Below are 14,812 nucleotides of genomic sequence, written 5' to 3'. Positions count from 1 at the left end.
AACTTAGCTCAGACAAATATTAATTAAGGCTGTTAAACACGACAAACTGATCTGGACACAGCTATTTTTGTATCCACTGCAGTTTCTTGAGCGTTTTCTTTTGAGGGATCTAGAGCATTGATGGATGCAAAAGACTGATGTTTTAATGACCATATTTAGAGTCATTTAAAAGCCGGACATGACCAGAGGAAAAAAGGAGTCTCTCTCTCAACAGGGCTTACTGTCCTGCTTTATAATTCATAGTAGTCTTTGACTTTGTCCCTGCCTAACCTCAGGATTATCTGCCGCCTTTATTAAAAAAGCCATCGGGCCAAATAAAGATAATTACACTGCCCTGTTGATCCTATTAGTCTGCATGGAATTGGATAGACATGACACAAATCTAGATCTGACTTAGTCTTTATGTGTGAAAGAGCTATTTTTCCACTACCCTTCAGGCACTTCCACTGTGCTCTTGGGCAGGACTTTGTACAGAGAGACTCCCTGAAGACTTTGACCTCAAGCTTAGGCAGTCTTTTAGGACCACATCTAATAACAGGAAAAAAGACCCACTAGTGAAGTGATGCTCTCATGTGTCTCATATAGGATGATGGAGTCAGTGTGCATTATCTATCTTCCTTCCTCCCAAGGTTAAACCTATCAGAGCAAGTTATATTCAGATACACAGGATGATTTGGGAGAGGCAAACCGAAAGAAAAAAAAAAACAGGAGCATAATTGCACCCTTAATTGGCCGTGATTCATCGGCCCCGGACAGCTATTTTAGTTTATCCTCGCCTTTTGTCTGTCTTTGATTCCACAGGGTGTCAGCATCACGCCCCCGCTCCATCCCCTCAGGAGAGCACACATAGAATAGAAATAAACTTCTCTCTTTCCACCACTCTCTCTTAACACACAAAAAAGAGTAACATCATTCTGTCAGCAGGAGAAAATAGCATGCTTTCCATTGACATCACTCTATATCCCGTTGCTAGGAGACAGGGGAGTCAACATTAGTTACTATGGTGACTGCGCTTCACCTTCAAAGCTCCTGACCTTTTTGGTTGTCTATGATAGACTAGAATATGTGTGTGTGTGTGTGTGTGTGTGTGTGCAAAATAGACAAGGCAAACTGTGGCCCTAGTGTTGTGTAACATGAGCATTCAAGGTCTTGTTGACTCATTCACTGCAGTGTAGTGATTGTTATAGCACATTCTAGATTAAAAGACTGTCGAGACAATTGTTCTGCAGCAACTAAAAATGTCAGTGATAACATGACAACAGTGTAATGGAAGTGTTGTTCTACATGAGTGGAGTGATGAATAAATGAAAGAAAACCTACTGTCACAATTCCTACGTTATATAATGTCACATTATAATGTCAGCAATTTCTAACAGTTTAAACTGATGTTACAGTCAATCTAATGACATGAGCTATTACATTTATCAAAAGATCAAGTGAGTTTACAAGCAGTATCAGAGGTAAAGTCAAGTTTGCCAAAGAACTCAAAAGAACAATGACTGGAAACGTGAATGAGTTGATGTAGTATATTTATTTAGATATATATTTCCTCCCTTAACTGACTTGCAACAGTGTTCACTGTGTTTACCTGAGGACAGTGACATTAAAGAGGTCCAGCATCAACAAGTGATTGTAAAATGAGCAGAACAGAAAATAGCACAAGTGAAAGAGTAATACGTGGAGATTCTAGCTGGTTCAGGGTTTGAGGAAATGGATATAGTACCATGTTTGGTAAACTACTACATGCTGATGATAAAATTGTTAACACAGCTAGATCACAGTGACTGGAAACAGCCCCTCACACTTTAACTACAAGAGCTTAAGATTCATAAAATCAAAAAAAGAGACGCTTCAGTGAACTTTCTATTGTGTGGTTGACTGTGAAAGACATTTGTCTCACAAAGCAGGGTTGAAGTGGTCAGATAGCTCACACGTTGCACAGTGTTACAGAAACTGCTATAGAGTGTCCAAGACACATGTATCATGACTCCCAGAATTAACATTAAAATGGTATTGAGTGGCAAGAAGAATCAGTGGCTAAAAGGTGTGGCTGAAGCGCCACTCCAATCTTGTTTCAATTTCTGTCCTTTTTTGGCACAATTGGAGTAGCTTTCTCAGCTGTCATTTGCTAATTGAGTTTGGCAGGCGCATCAATGCCAGTCCTCTAGAGAGGGACACAGGCAGAGGTGGGCATTACAGGGCTTTTTTGGATTAGGTTTAGTTCAGGGCCAGTTTTCCACTCCAAGTCTGGTCCTCTGTACCACCCTGCACAACGAGGGGTAATGTTGTCCCAACAGGACATTCTTCCACCCCTGCACTGCCCACATCCTGCCTCTACAAGGCATCCCTTCATTCCCAGAAAGGGCACAAAGCTCATCTGTATTCCAGACATAAGATCTCAGTCAGATCTTTGATCTTGATGAGTTGATGATTTTAGTTGATGACTACAAGTGTTACCTCAGCATAGCTGCAGTCAACCCTACCTGCAGCTGTGCTTCCCTGACAAGACAGACTACATTCTGTTTGGTTGCTCTTTTTAAATCACATCTGCTTTTCTCACCTTTGGCTTTTATGTGCAAAAGCTACTTGAGGAAACAAGCAGAAGAACATAATTTATGTTTCAAGACCTACATCTCTAAGGACTAACTGGGAAAGGTTCATTCCCCAATTTGTATAAAAGGGTAATTATACCCAATAAAGGTAAACAATGGTACACAAATATACCTGTATATTCCTTAATAATTCTCTGGGAATTATAGCAGTCCTTTTCTTTCCTTGCTAGACTAGAGACTACTAATAGAAACCGATTCATTTAACAAGTCCTATCAGTCTAATCTGGCTAACTACAGTGCTGATTTGAATATTGGTTAGAGTCAAGTCATCATATTTACAGGTGGTCTGTACTATGGCTCTGCTCCATAACGCATGACACTGATATAAAACCAAGGGCAACATAGCAAACAATAAACCAGTTTCAAAGACATGTCAACAGTATAACAAATACTAAACAGCATTGTTTCATGACACATGTCCACACTGAGGGTTTGAACAAACAACCTAATAAACACCAACAACATAAACTGTTAAAATGCACTGACAGCAAGCTAAATAACAGGGATTATACAGGGAGAGACATACAAAGGGAAAGTGACACATTATGTGTGATGAATTCCTTGAATCCAACACAGATAAATGTATATAACATTCCTCTTTTTCTTCTTCAACAGAAAGGTAAGCTCTCTCCACTGAAGCCATGCATACCATCAGGAGGTGAACTCATTACTCCCTTTCTAAGGCATGGAGCACCGGGTCCCTCAAAGGGATCCTCTAGCCCTCTGGACTGAACAGGCAAACACAAATGAGTCCTCTGTGTCCTTGCTGAGCATAGGTGGAAACATATCATTGTCCAGTCAACCCTGTCTTCCATACTCACTGCATCTTCCCATCCAGCACCTTCTTCTTCTCACCCACGTCAGCAGCCATGGACTTCCAGTATTGATGACAAGACAACTCCAGCAGCTCCAGCCCTCCAATCAGCTTCTGCTGGGCCATATACACTCCAACTACAACCAGGAAGTAGAGCCTAAAGGGAGCCCACAGCCACAGGCCAGTGAAGCATAGAGCAATGAAGCTGCTCCAGTAGAGCAGTGAGGCGGCTTTGATCAGAGTCACTCGCAGCTCCGTCTTACACGGTGGCACACGAGCAACACCATCCCTATCAAAGGCCCGGGGCTGGCCTGAGTAGAAGTCCCGCAGACGGACCTCCTTCTCAGCCCAGCGCTCTCGACACCAGGACTCCAGGTCAGAGGAAGAGGTGGGCAGTGAAGCCACTGAGTAGCGACGGACGTGGAAGTGGATCTCACGGGGAAAAAGCCCCAGGATGAGGTGGCGTTCTGTCTGAGGGATGTTCTTGGGGTATGCCACTGTAATATCATGGACAGCATCCAGATTTTCTCCTAGAAAAAGGGACACAATTTTAAATTATCAAAGGAACAACACTTGCTAATATAATAGTAACTAGACTCTTCACTTACTTTAAACTAAGCAGTTTCAGACATGACACTACAGGGAGACTTTATATAATCCCTTTTCCACATCGACACTGGTTATTCGAACCAGGTTAACCCTTCAAAATCCCAGCTCTTAGCTCCATTACACATGCACCTCTAATTATCCAGGGGCTTAGAGTTTCATCCCCTCTCTGCCTTCAAAATTACCATAAGCTCTATTCCATCATCACTGATCTGCAGTGTCCTTACAACACACAGATAGAGCTGAATTAAATATCAAGTGGACAGGATGCCACCTGCCAGCGTCTGCTCCTGTACAGCTCAGCTCTACCATGGTAAAAATAGAGCTGAGACAGGCACAGTGGACTTGGACAAAGAACAACATGCACAGCATGTCAGTCAGCAGTGCAGGGAGAGGGAGAGAAGAATTAGCTAAGTCTGATGACATCACACTGATTCACAACACCTGCTTGGAGAGTTAGTGCCATGCTCAGCATCCAGGGCAGGCGTGGGATGAGACAGCAGGGCCAGAGGTGGTATTTAAGAAGTCTGGAGGACTGCCAGAATTAGCTCATAGGGAAACATGAGAATCTCAGGGGTGTTGTAATGGCTGGCAGCAGGATAAAGTATAGTTCTGGGACTTTGAAAAATAACAGGTATGATCCCTCTTCTACAAATAGATTAACTACAATCATCATGATAGCATGTCCTTTTCCCTTGGTTTTGCTGATAAAACATTTCTATCATGATGGCAGGCTTTGTGTCCTACTTATTTTCTTTGTGACCAAATAAAGCCAATTATCAAAAATGAAAAACATACACAGCACATGTCTGCTGTTTGACTGCCAACTAACCATAACATTTTTTATTATGAATGGATCATTGTCATGTTTAATGTAGACATTTCATGATTTCAGAATCGGCTGATGTGGATCACAACTGACCTTTTCGTAGTCTGTCGACAATAAAGGTGAATCCAGTGGTGCGGGGATGCAGCACATACTCGAATTTCGGCAGGCTGTTCTGGGCAGCAAATGCATCACTTCTTGCTCTTGTATTTTCTGCAAGAGAGACAGGCGCACGATAAACCTGTAGTTGTCTATTTGGATTAATTTTGACTTTGTCCTTAACAGCTGCTTACCTGCAGAGTAGCTTTACAATCTAAATTCTATTGTTAAAAGAAAATATCAATAAATGTATATAAACTGTGCAAGGCCTTATTTAAAAAAGTATAACTTGGTTGAAACTTGGTTACTCAAAAGATACAATAGCAAAAATAACTATATGTATATATTATAAGTATATTATTATAAAAAATAGCAGTTAAATAATAGTATTGGTTACAGGATATGACCACATTCATGAAATACATCCACCAGTGACAAACGCTTACAGATTTGTTAAAACCACAGAGGGACATAAACACAGGAAAGATGACTGTTTATTAACCAAACATTCCTCAGGAACTTGTTGCAGGAACATGTAAACTATATCATGACTCATTGAGGACAACTTGTAGGACAAAAGGACTATGGACAGACCTTTGTTGATCAGGCCTCTGCTGTGACTTGTTATTCTTATAAAATATTTCATTCAATTCACACAAGCTCTACAAGCTTTAAAAGGGGGTCATGAAATTGTTTATAGTGGCTTAAGCGCACCTATGACCTGATAGTGTAGATCATGGCGGTCTGTATGTATGTCTCTAGAATAAGCATTAGGAACGTAAAGAACAGGACAACTTCCACATAAGACATCAGAACAAACTGTCCACCTCCCCTTGTTTCTTGCATCAAATTAAGCCTTGAGGTTTAAGAAGCTTAAATGCAGACGTATGTGAATATGAAGACACACACGTACAGGCACAAACACAACACCAAAAGTTAAACAATCTTTAAAGCCCTAAATCTGCTGGCCAATTATGATGCAACATCACTGGACCCCTCATGACATCATGGTATGCAAAAAGAAGTTAATATTCCCCCAGTAAAGCTACTCAGGACTGTGACTGGCTTAATTGTGATCTGAGAGGGCTTTAGACACTGGTATTGCTGTTGCTTGGATTGAAAGATCAGAGCATTCTTGCAGAAATGACTGTGTGGAGTGTGCGTCAAGGGATTTGGCTATGCCTTATCACTTGGAAATTGTTCTTGCGTAATAGTGTCAGTGCAAAGGTGTAAGACAGGTGCCACACTGAGCTCTGGAAACTGGTGGGTGGGTAACACACAACACTGAGAATAACAACTGAAATGTGGGCAAATTGTCCCATGAATGGGAGTGTTGCATTGTTGACTTCACACCAGTGAGGTCTGTGCCCTCCGGGAACAGTAGCAGCTGCAGGGGCTCTCTGATGTCACAGAAGTAGTCCAGCATGTTCTCCATGTGCTTCTTGTCCTCCTCCCAATGACGGTGAATAAAGATGAAGCAGGCCACCTGCATTGCCCAACCTGGAAAATACATACAATGTCTTTACATGTGTAATTGGTTGTTTCTCCAGCTCAACTGATTCTGTAGGACTTTTCAAAGCAGGCGGAGCCTATGTTTCCCAGGAGTAGCATCTGACACTGGGCCTTTGCCATCAGAGTACCTTTGCTCTGTAACATACTGCCTCTGGAAATCGGGTTTGTCAAATCAGCGGCTTCATGCAGGTTAAAAAAAAAAGGTTATTTTCTTTGGTTATGTTTAACTACACACAATGTATCAGGTACAGTTAGCTAAAACTAACGCAGTCTAATACTGCAGTCCTGCAATAAATCCTATCATGACGGTTTCATGAAGGTTATAATGTTCTGTTTTTGTTGAAACCGTTTTAGAGAGGTGTTGATTCAATTGTATGGTCATTTTTTCAAAATGATCCTACAGTTCAATAAACCGTTCTCTAAAACGGTTTCAACAGAAACTGATTATAACCTAAGCTACCTAAATATCTGGCATTTCCATATTCTATTGCTCTGAATTTGCATTATACTGTTCCTCTTTTATGTTTGGATTCAGCTGTCTCCACTGTACTGATTTTACCTCCTCCATTAAAAGTACTGCTTTGCGATGATGTAATGAATTAATGTTTTTGAAGACTTACTTTGCAAAGCATATATTATGGTATGCAGAGGTGTGCAAGTCTATGTGTGTGTGTGTGTGTGTGTATATATATATATATATATATATATATATATATATATATATATATATATATATATATATATATATATATATGAAAGGGCAAGGCACCCACTGCATACCCACCAAAGCCAGGCACAGCCTTAAGGGCAGCCTTGAGGCAGATCTTCTCCAGACGAAGGTAGCTGTACCTGAGCAGACAACACCAAAGGAACATCCAGTCCAGACGGGTACGGTGGTTCATGATAATCACACTTCGCTCCCCTGGAATGAAGCCATCACCTGTTATTACCACCTTCACCCCAAATACCAGCTCCAGCAAAGACTACAGAGGGGAGAGATGCAGGGATTGAGGGAGGATGAAGAAGTAGTGAGGAGAGAAAGAAAGAGAGAGAGAAAGAATGGAAAGGGGCAGTCAGAGAGAACAAAATGGAGAGGTGGATGATGAGGGGAGGAAAGAATGATAATTTAAAAAGGATGTAGAGGGAGAGAGGAGGGACTGGGAAGACGAACGGTGGTAAGATAAATTTAAGAGAGATAAGAGTGAGAGGAAAATAAATTAATAAGGCTGTCAATTCATGTGGTTACTGTAAACAAGATTTGCAAAATTGTTCTCAAGGGCAATCTGAATAAATTAAGTCTACTTCTGACAAAAATAAAATCTGATTAAATAGGGAGGCATAAATAAGGCTGACATGACGCAGATTATCGTGACGGTGTCAAACACAGGTAATATGAGACCATCTGGCATGCACAGAAGTAAGCTAAGTAAAGGCTAGGCTGGTGTACACACCACAGGCAGGGTGAGCCAGGTAGCGACGATGCGATCAGTGATCCAGCGGTACCAAGCAGGAGAGAGCAACATAAGGGGCAAAACTGGACCCAGCATGAAGACACTTCCAAAGAAACTACCCAAAAACAGGGTCACCACAAAATACAGGCCCCGCACCGACACAGCCATCTGTGGAGAGATAAGACAGGATTATGTTGAATATAAATCAAAGATAAATAAATAAAGTTGTCTTGAGCAGTCAAATGTGAGCTCAGTTGTTATATTACGAAAGGGGATAAAAAAATGATGACATTTATGGAATTTATCCCTGACTTGGATTTCCACTATGGAAAGGAGCTGAAGTGGAGCAACTCTGTAACATGAAACAAATGGGATTATCGACAGTCTCATCAATAGCAAAGACTGCTGTTCTTTTGTTCCTGACATATTTTCCCACAAACAGTGGAAAATCCAGGGCAGACATTCCTAGTGTGGAATGTAAATAGGGGAACCTTTCAGACTGTGGGTAACAAATTGTGGGTACATGATCACTAAATCAAGCGTGGTTGTGGCTTCAAAAGTATTCACTGACTGTAAAGTCTGTACAGTCGCATAAACATTTTCTGTTGTTCTTAAAATAAAATAAAAAAATGTTGGTAAAATATAACTTCCAAATCCAGTTAAGCTCTAAAATCTAGCTATCCCTTCAATATCTGTGGGTGTATCAGGCCATTGTAGGCAATATTGTGGATTAAAAAGCAGGACAATATTGGATATTTTTTCCATTATTAGTTTTTCTACTACATCACTATATATATATATATATATATATATATATATATATATATATATATATATAGATAGATAGATAGATAGATAGATAGATAGATAGATAGATAGATAGATAGATAGATAGATAGATAGATAGATAGATAGATAGATAGATAGATAGATAGATAGATAGATAGATAGATAGATAGATAGATAGATAGATAGATAGATAGATAGATAGATAGATAGATAGATAGATAGATAGAATTAGATAAACTGGGACAGAGGAGTTCATTCATATTGCTCACTCCCACCAGAAGCAATACAGAAAGTATGTTGATAGTATCTAACCACCTACCATAAAACAAAAGCAAAGTATACAGAGGGTCACAGTCTCACTTGGAATGGAAATGTTTAACCCAACTAGCTGCTTTAATTAGTTGTGGTCATTTGGTAGGCTTGGTAACTTAAAAAAAATAAAGAACAAACACCATCACAAAGGAATCCTGTCTCCAAATAAGATTCACTTCTGTGGTGGAAGAAAGCCCACCAGCACCGGAAGCTATGACAGTTATCTTTGAGTGCCATCGACCCCGATATTAGGAGTGGAACTAAAAATGATATGATAAAAGACTAAAGAAGGTACAATTGAACTGATAAACTTAAACTTTATCCTACTTTGATAAAGGCATGAATGATTTGATTACAATGTTGGTTTGATAATTACTCTTATGATTAATTACAAGCCCATACAGCATTAAGTGTGTAAGCATTACTAGGCAATTTTGAAAACAAATGATGTAGTAACTTGTTTTAAATAAAAAACCATACATATCAACTGCAGAGACACTAATGCTCTAGAACATAAATGTAAACGATTTCAGTAGACTGAATACTGGTTAAGCATGTTCATAACAGTAGCTACAACATAGCAGAAATACCACCCGGTCATTAGATCCCTGAGGGAAGTGAACTGAGCCTGTAATCCTTCTGAAATTCAAAACCAAGCAACAGGACCTTCAACTGTTCATGACATAAGTTTAAAGGGGCTCATCTGGACATGCCAATTTCAATGACATCAGTGAGGACCACTTCAGTTTCCAATGGTAAGGTTATACTTGTGGAACATGTCCCTCTTGCCTACATATGGTATATCGACACAGATGTTTTCACTTATTTTGCCTAAATAGACCTTTTCTCAGGCCTGTGTGCTTGACTGGAATCTCCCTCTCCTGTTCATTTTGTTGCACCTGTTTTGTTGTACCTTATTAGTACATGGACTTTAATTCCTAGTATGGCTCCACCAAACCTGAGAAGAGGTCTAAGTAGCCCGAATAATTTAAAAAACACCTGTTTTGGTGTGCGGAGCCTTTAAAAATAATCCAAATAGCAACTAAGCCAAAGTCAACTTACGTGTCCAAATAGACCAATTTATTTCCGTGTGGTCAAACCAAAACTTTAAAATCTGGGGCAAATGGATGAATAACACTCTCTCAGTAGCAACCAACTCAAATTGACCTTGAGCAAGTCACTTAAATGTCAAATGTTTTAATGTGCTGCACTTATACATGCTGAGACACTTGTGATGAAGAGCTATGTAAATAAACTTGACACTAACAGTAAAAGTGTATATTCATGTAGCATCTGGATCTATTTGTGTGACTATATTAATAAGGAGCAGAAAACTGCTGACAAATGGCATGCATGTTTAGAAAAACTAAAACAACCTAAATAAACAATAAGAATCACTAATCTTAATCTTAACTAGAGCAAGTCAATTACTAGCAAGTCCCCTGAGATAAAGGTTAAAAAGGGGAAATACAGTGAGCCTTGATTTGATTAGGCCCTGGCCTTGCTGATGCTACAGGGAGCCATTTCATCTAGCAGGTGTTTTCTTCTCTTATATGAACTGCGGTTCACACCTTTCCAATTAAATTACTGTTATGATTGCAGAAACCTTCAGTTCACACTACCTGCTCCCAACACTCCCATCATCTTTCCCTCGTTGACACCCTCTGCTGCACCATGACGCAGCAAGTCAAATGCAAGTGACCAAAGTGGCTGAAGGTGTATTTAAAAGATGCAAGTGTGTTTGCGTGCATGATTATGCGGGCAATAAGGGTTTATGGGTTACTGGTTTTAATGACGGAAAATGTGAGGCACGAGAGAGGTGAGAAAACAGGCTTGCTCAGCACAATTGCCACAATTAGGCTGTGTCCCCACAAAAACAAAATACACACCCTTGGGTGGCTGCTGGAACAATCAGACAAGCCTATTCATACATATAGCAAAAATGCATGACACCTGGAGCCAGAGATGTGAGAAGTCAGTGGAATTATGGACATTAAAGTGTTAAATAAACACCTGGGACGTAACACTATTGATATAACGCATCCACGGAAACACTTTTGTTTTCATACTCCAAAGCAAGTATCACTTGTGAGTTTGATTTAGTCCCATCCATTTGGGTTGGTTCAACATTTATTTAATCACCATAGTAATGATCCTGAAAGCACTTCCCCAAACACACCAACACATGCAATACACAGCATACTCCTCATAGTCCAAGTCTGAATTCCCTGGCAATCATTTTGCATTCCTTACTTTAAGCCAAGAACAGACATCCCAACAGAGCAAAGCAGAGTGAAGAGGTCAAGCATGTCTAGGCTAAACAATGAGCTTAAGTGCTGTGTGTGTCTGTAAGAGAAAGACAGAGAGGGAAAGAGAGAGAGAGGAAGAACGAAATAGATAATACTGTGAAATTAATTGCAAATAGATTTAAGTGCAATCTAGAGGGCACTTTGAGAGAACAAACCTCCTCCAGAACTGAACAACTCTCCAACTTGCTGTGATAACCAAAAACATAGTCTCTATCACAAATTTTTAAAACTGATTTGATTTCTTGACCATGTAAACTTACATACAAAGTTTGAGAATCAAGTGTCTCAATATTTACCACATTTCACAGAAATCCTTACATAACTTTTGGATATCCTTTTGTCAAACAGACAAGCTAAATGGCTAAGAAAAATTACATTAGATGCATGACATCTGCACACATGCAAACAACTGGTCAATATGTAACATGGTTTAATAACCTCAATCACTCAATATGCACCCATCAACTATGCCAAGAGCAACCAGGCTCTTTCACTGTATAGGTGGAAAAGGACACAGTAGAGGAGGAATGAAATACAATAACACTGTATGGGACACATCCTTTTTCAACTGAACAACTGGAGGTCATAGTGAGCCAGAAAAGCTTAACAACCTCTGTGCATATTTGAATAAAATATAAAAGGACTTAACTGGGTGAGTTGATTATATTGTCATCAAGTTAGACACAGTGTTGTGCATGCATACTAAACTGCACACAGGTGGCTAAACAGATGTAATATAGATTCTGCTACCAACAACTCTGACAATAATCCCAGTGTAAACAAGCAAACAAACTTTGCATTATATCAGGAAAACATTTTGATTACATAAGACTTATTTTTGATAGTCTCAGAGTATATGCATCTGAATTGGTTGGGGTTTATTAACAGATGCAGGTGTCCAAAAAGTCTATGGATGAGTAATGAGTTTGGGAGCAAGGTGCATGTCATTGGCTGCTTCGTGGACCTTCCAAATACACCATATCTATTAAGTTAATAACGCTATGTGATAAAATCAAACCCGCATTAGGAAACACTGACTGCCACGCCTCGTTGACGCAATCTAATCAAGACGAATAAGTAGCCAATGTACCATTATTTAACGTGCACACATTTTCCATAACCCCAGGGTGGGGCAAAGAAAGGGCAAGGACTTTAACCAGGAAGACAACACGGGTTAGCCAACGTTAAGCTAAAGGGTTACACAAACATGCCCTAAACGAGATTTGCCATGTTCTGTCTGTAAATAATCATCCATTCGGTTAGCATGGTGCTCCGTAAATAATTACTTAACCCTAGTCTTATATGCAAATAAGTGACAACCTTACAGATAAGCAATGGCGAGATGATGTGGAGTCAAAATGGGTTAGCTAATGGAAAAGATAATGTTATAATAGTTTACGTTATGACAGTTTATGCTCTTTAGTGGCCACACAATTTTACCGAACATGGCCGGCTGAGAGCAAACGTCACCGTAGCATTAACGTTAACGTACCTAACGTTAGCTTACCATCAAAAAATGGGGAAACTTGTTGTCTATACTATACTATACTCTATAACGCCCACTTGAGACGACAAGGTTACCTGCTGTTAGTGCAATCTTTGGCTGCAGTGCAGGTTACTTTTGAGTCAATGTGCCTCTTAAAACCAAGCTGACGCGAACAACAACGTTAATGCTAACTTAGCAAGTCAAATCTAACATAAAACAAACGCTAGCTCACGTTTCCTTCTCGTTTTAAACACGACTGGCTAATGCACTAACTACTGTCGAATAGTTAGTACAAACTGTCAAATGACAGCATACCCACCTTTGGTGTTTCTCCTCCAGAATTAAAGTTTGTCTTAGGTGAGCTAACGTTAGTTATGTTAGCTCCAATAAGTCCAAACACTTGGTTGCGACATAGCAACTTAGCAAGCCAGCTAGCAGCAACACTAGCTAACTAGCAACGCTTAGCAACAATTCCGTTACTAGTTCTCAAAGCTGACGCCTGTTGAAACTGTTTCGCAACTGATCTGTTTTCTGCGAGAACCCACGACAACTTCGCTTTCTTTGAGTGACTTTAATTAATATGACTGCAGCAAAAGTGTCGCCGCCTTACCGTTTTGCTAACACGACCTCTCAACTTATTACCTCTCAGCTGTCCTTACACCCAGACATCAACAGGGGGTGCTGTTTGTGCAAGTTACATTCATCTAGTAGGCGACGTTAAACCGCAGGCGTAGCATGCGGAGCAAAACTTGCCACGGTCTCAATGTAGATTTCACATGTTGACAGTGACTATGGTTGTTATATTTTAAGCAGTAGTCAAATTACCTGCACCCATATAGTCTTTGTAGGAGGTGCAAAGAGAGTGAGGTAGACAATGGGGGCAAAAGACCCCTTGCATGCGCTGCCAATGCAAGTACCAGTGGTGTAAGAAGTATTCAGATCTTGATGTAAAAGTACTAATACCACAATTTGAAAATACTCCATTATAAGTAAAAGTCATGCATTTAAAACCAGCAAAATGTACTTAAAGTATCAAAAGTAAAAATGCTCATTATGCAGCTAAATGTTTGTGTTGTACTATTATATATCATATTATTAGATTATTATTACAGTTGTATTAATTTCTGAGCAGCATTTTAAACATTGTAATGTTGTAGCTGGCGGAGGCGGAGCTAGGTTTTAACTACTTTGTATTGTTGGATAGTTAAATCTGTAACAATGCATCATATTTTAAAAACTGATCATAAATTCATCTACAAAGTAACTCCTAACTACAGCAGTCAAGTAAATGTAGTGGAGTAAAAAGTTAAATATTTCCCTTCAAAGTGTAGTAGAGTAGAAGAATAATGTAGCATAAAATGACAATACTCAAGTAAAGAACAAGTACCTCAAAATTGTACCTTTAACAGCTGAGCCTTTCAACCTCAGTGCATAATATACAAAACAACAATCACACAAGATAAAGTCTGCAATCCCCATGTAGGCGAGGAAAGAAAAGTTAATTAATACAATTAATCTATCACAGCATCATCATTTAAATTAACATTTGCAACCAGGTGATGATTTTAAAAAGTAATTTATCCAATTAACTAATCAAACATCATCATTTTAATCATTATTACTGGTTAACAATGAACAAGACAAATCTACAACACTATACTGAGAAGAAGTTCATCATTAATGCTCCTTTGTGGAAGTGTTTCAAGAGTAAATATCCAGTAGGCTTCACATGTTTCAACAGACTCTACCTAATAGCCTACTTCATTTCTGGAAGTTTAACCTTTGCAGTGACTTAAATGTCTTTAAATCTTATTTTTAAATCACTGAAATGAACTGCCACTGGATAGTTATGTCCATTTCTGCAACTACTTTTGTGCTCCCTAATCCTCTTTTCAGAGCTTGAGAGGTTTTACTCATGTTGCAGCATTCTTCCTCAAGATCCCTGTGTTAATATGTTGGAACTCAGTTAAATCTCAAACATGGTATTGATGATATA

The 14,812-nt window shown here is 39.5% G+C and overlaps 1 protein-coding gene across 6 annotated transcripts; it reads right to left on the bottom strand.

The window, feature by feature from the left end:
* Positions 1-1,512: 1,512 nt before the first annotated feature.
* Positions 1,513-13,578, bottom strand: lclat1 (lysocardiolipin acyltransferase 1). Of its 6 annotated transcripts, none has more exons than XM_044167225.1 (6): positions 13,459-13,578; positions 7,921-8,088; positions 7,254-7,452; positions 6,311-6,457; positions 4,955-5,071; positions 1,513-3,956 (listed from the first exon to the last, which is right to left on the bottom strand). In XM_044167225.1, exons 2-6 carry the CDS (start codon positions 8,086-8,088, stop codon positions 3,430-3,432), a joined length of 1,158 nt encoding a protein of 385 aa, XP_044023160.1. In that variant the 5' UTR covers positions 13,459-13,578; the 3' UTR covers positions 1,513-3,429. The 6 variants fall into 6 exon arrangements, with proteins under 6 accessions (XP_044023160.1, XP_044023159.1, XP_044023158.1 ...); XM_044167224.1 differs by having other exon boundaries at positions 13,427-13,528; XM_044167223.1 differs by having other exon boundaries at positions 13,136-13,487.
* Positions 13,579-14,812: the final 1,234 nt, after the last annotated feature.

Source organism: Siniperca chuatsi, linkage group LG15, assembly GCF_020085105.1.
Source record: "Siniperca chuatsi isolate FFG_IHB_CAS linkage group LG15, ASM2008510v1, whole genome shotgun sequence".
NCBI lineage: Eukaryota > Metazoa > Chordata > Actinopteri > Centrarchiformes > Sinipercidae > Siniperca > Siniperca chuatsi.
This window is presented reverse-complemented; position numbering and strand designations above follow the sequence as displayed.

What these genes read in the sequence shown, in the direction of transcription:
- lclat1 (XM_044167225.1), bottom strand. Translation starts at nt 8,088, where the DNA reads ATGGCTGTGTCGGTGCGGGGCCTGTATTTTGTGGTGACCCTGTTTTTG. An exon ending in TAAGGCTGTGCCTGGCTTTG is followed by an intron (nt 6,458 to 7,253) that starts GTGGGTATGCAG and finishes TGTATTTTCCAG; the next exon opens with GTTGGGCAATGCAGGTGGCC. An exon ending in TGTCGACAGACTACGAAAAG is followed by an intron (nt 3,957 to 4,954) that starts GTCAGTTGTGAT and finishes CCCTTTTTCTAG; the next exon opens with GAGAAAATCTGGATGCTGTC.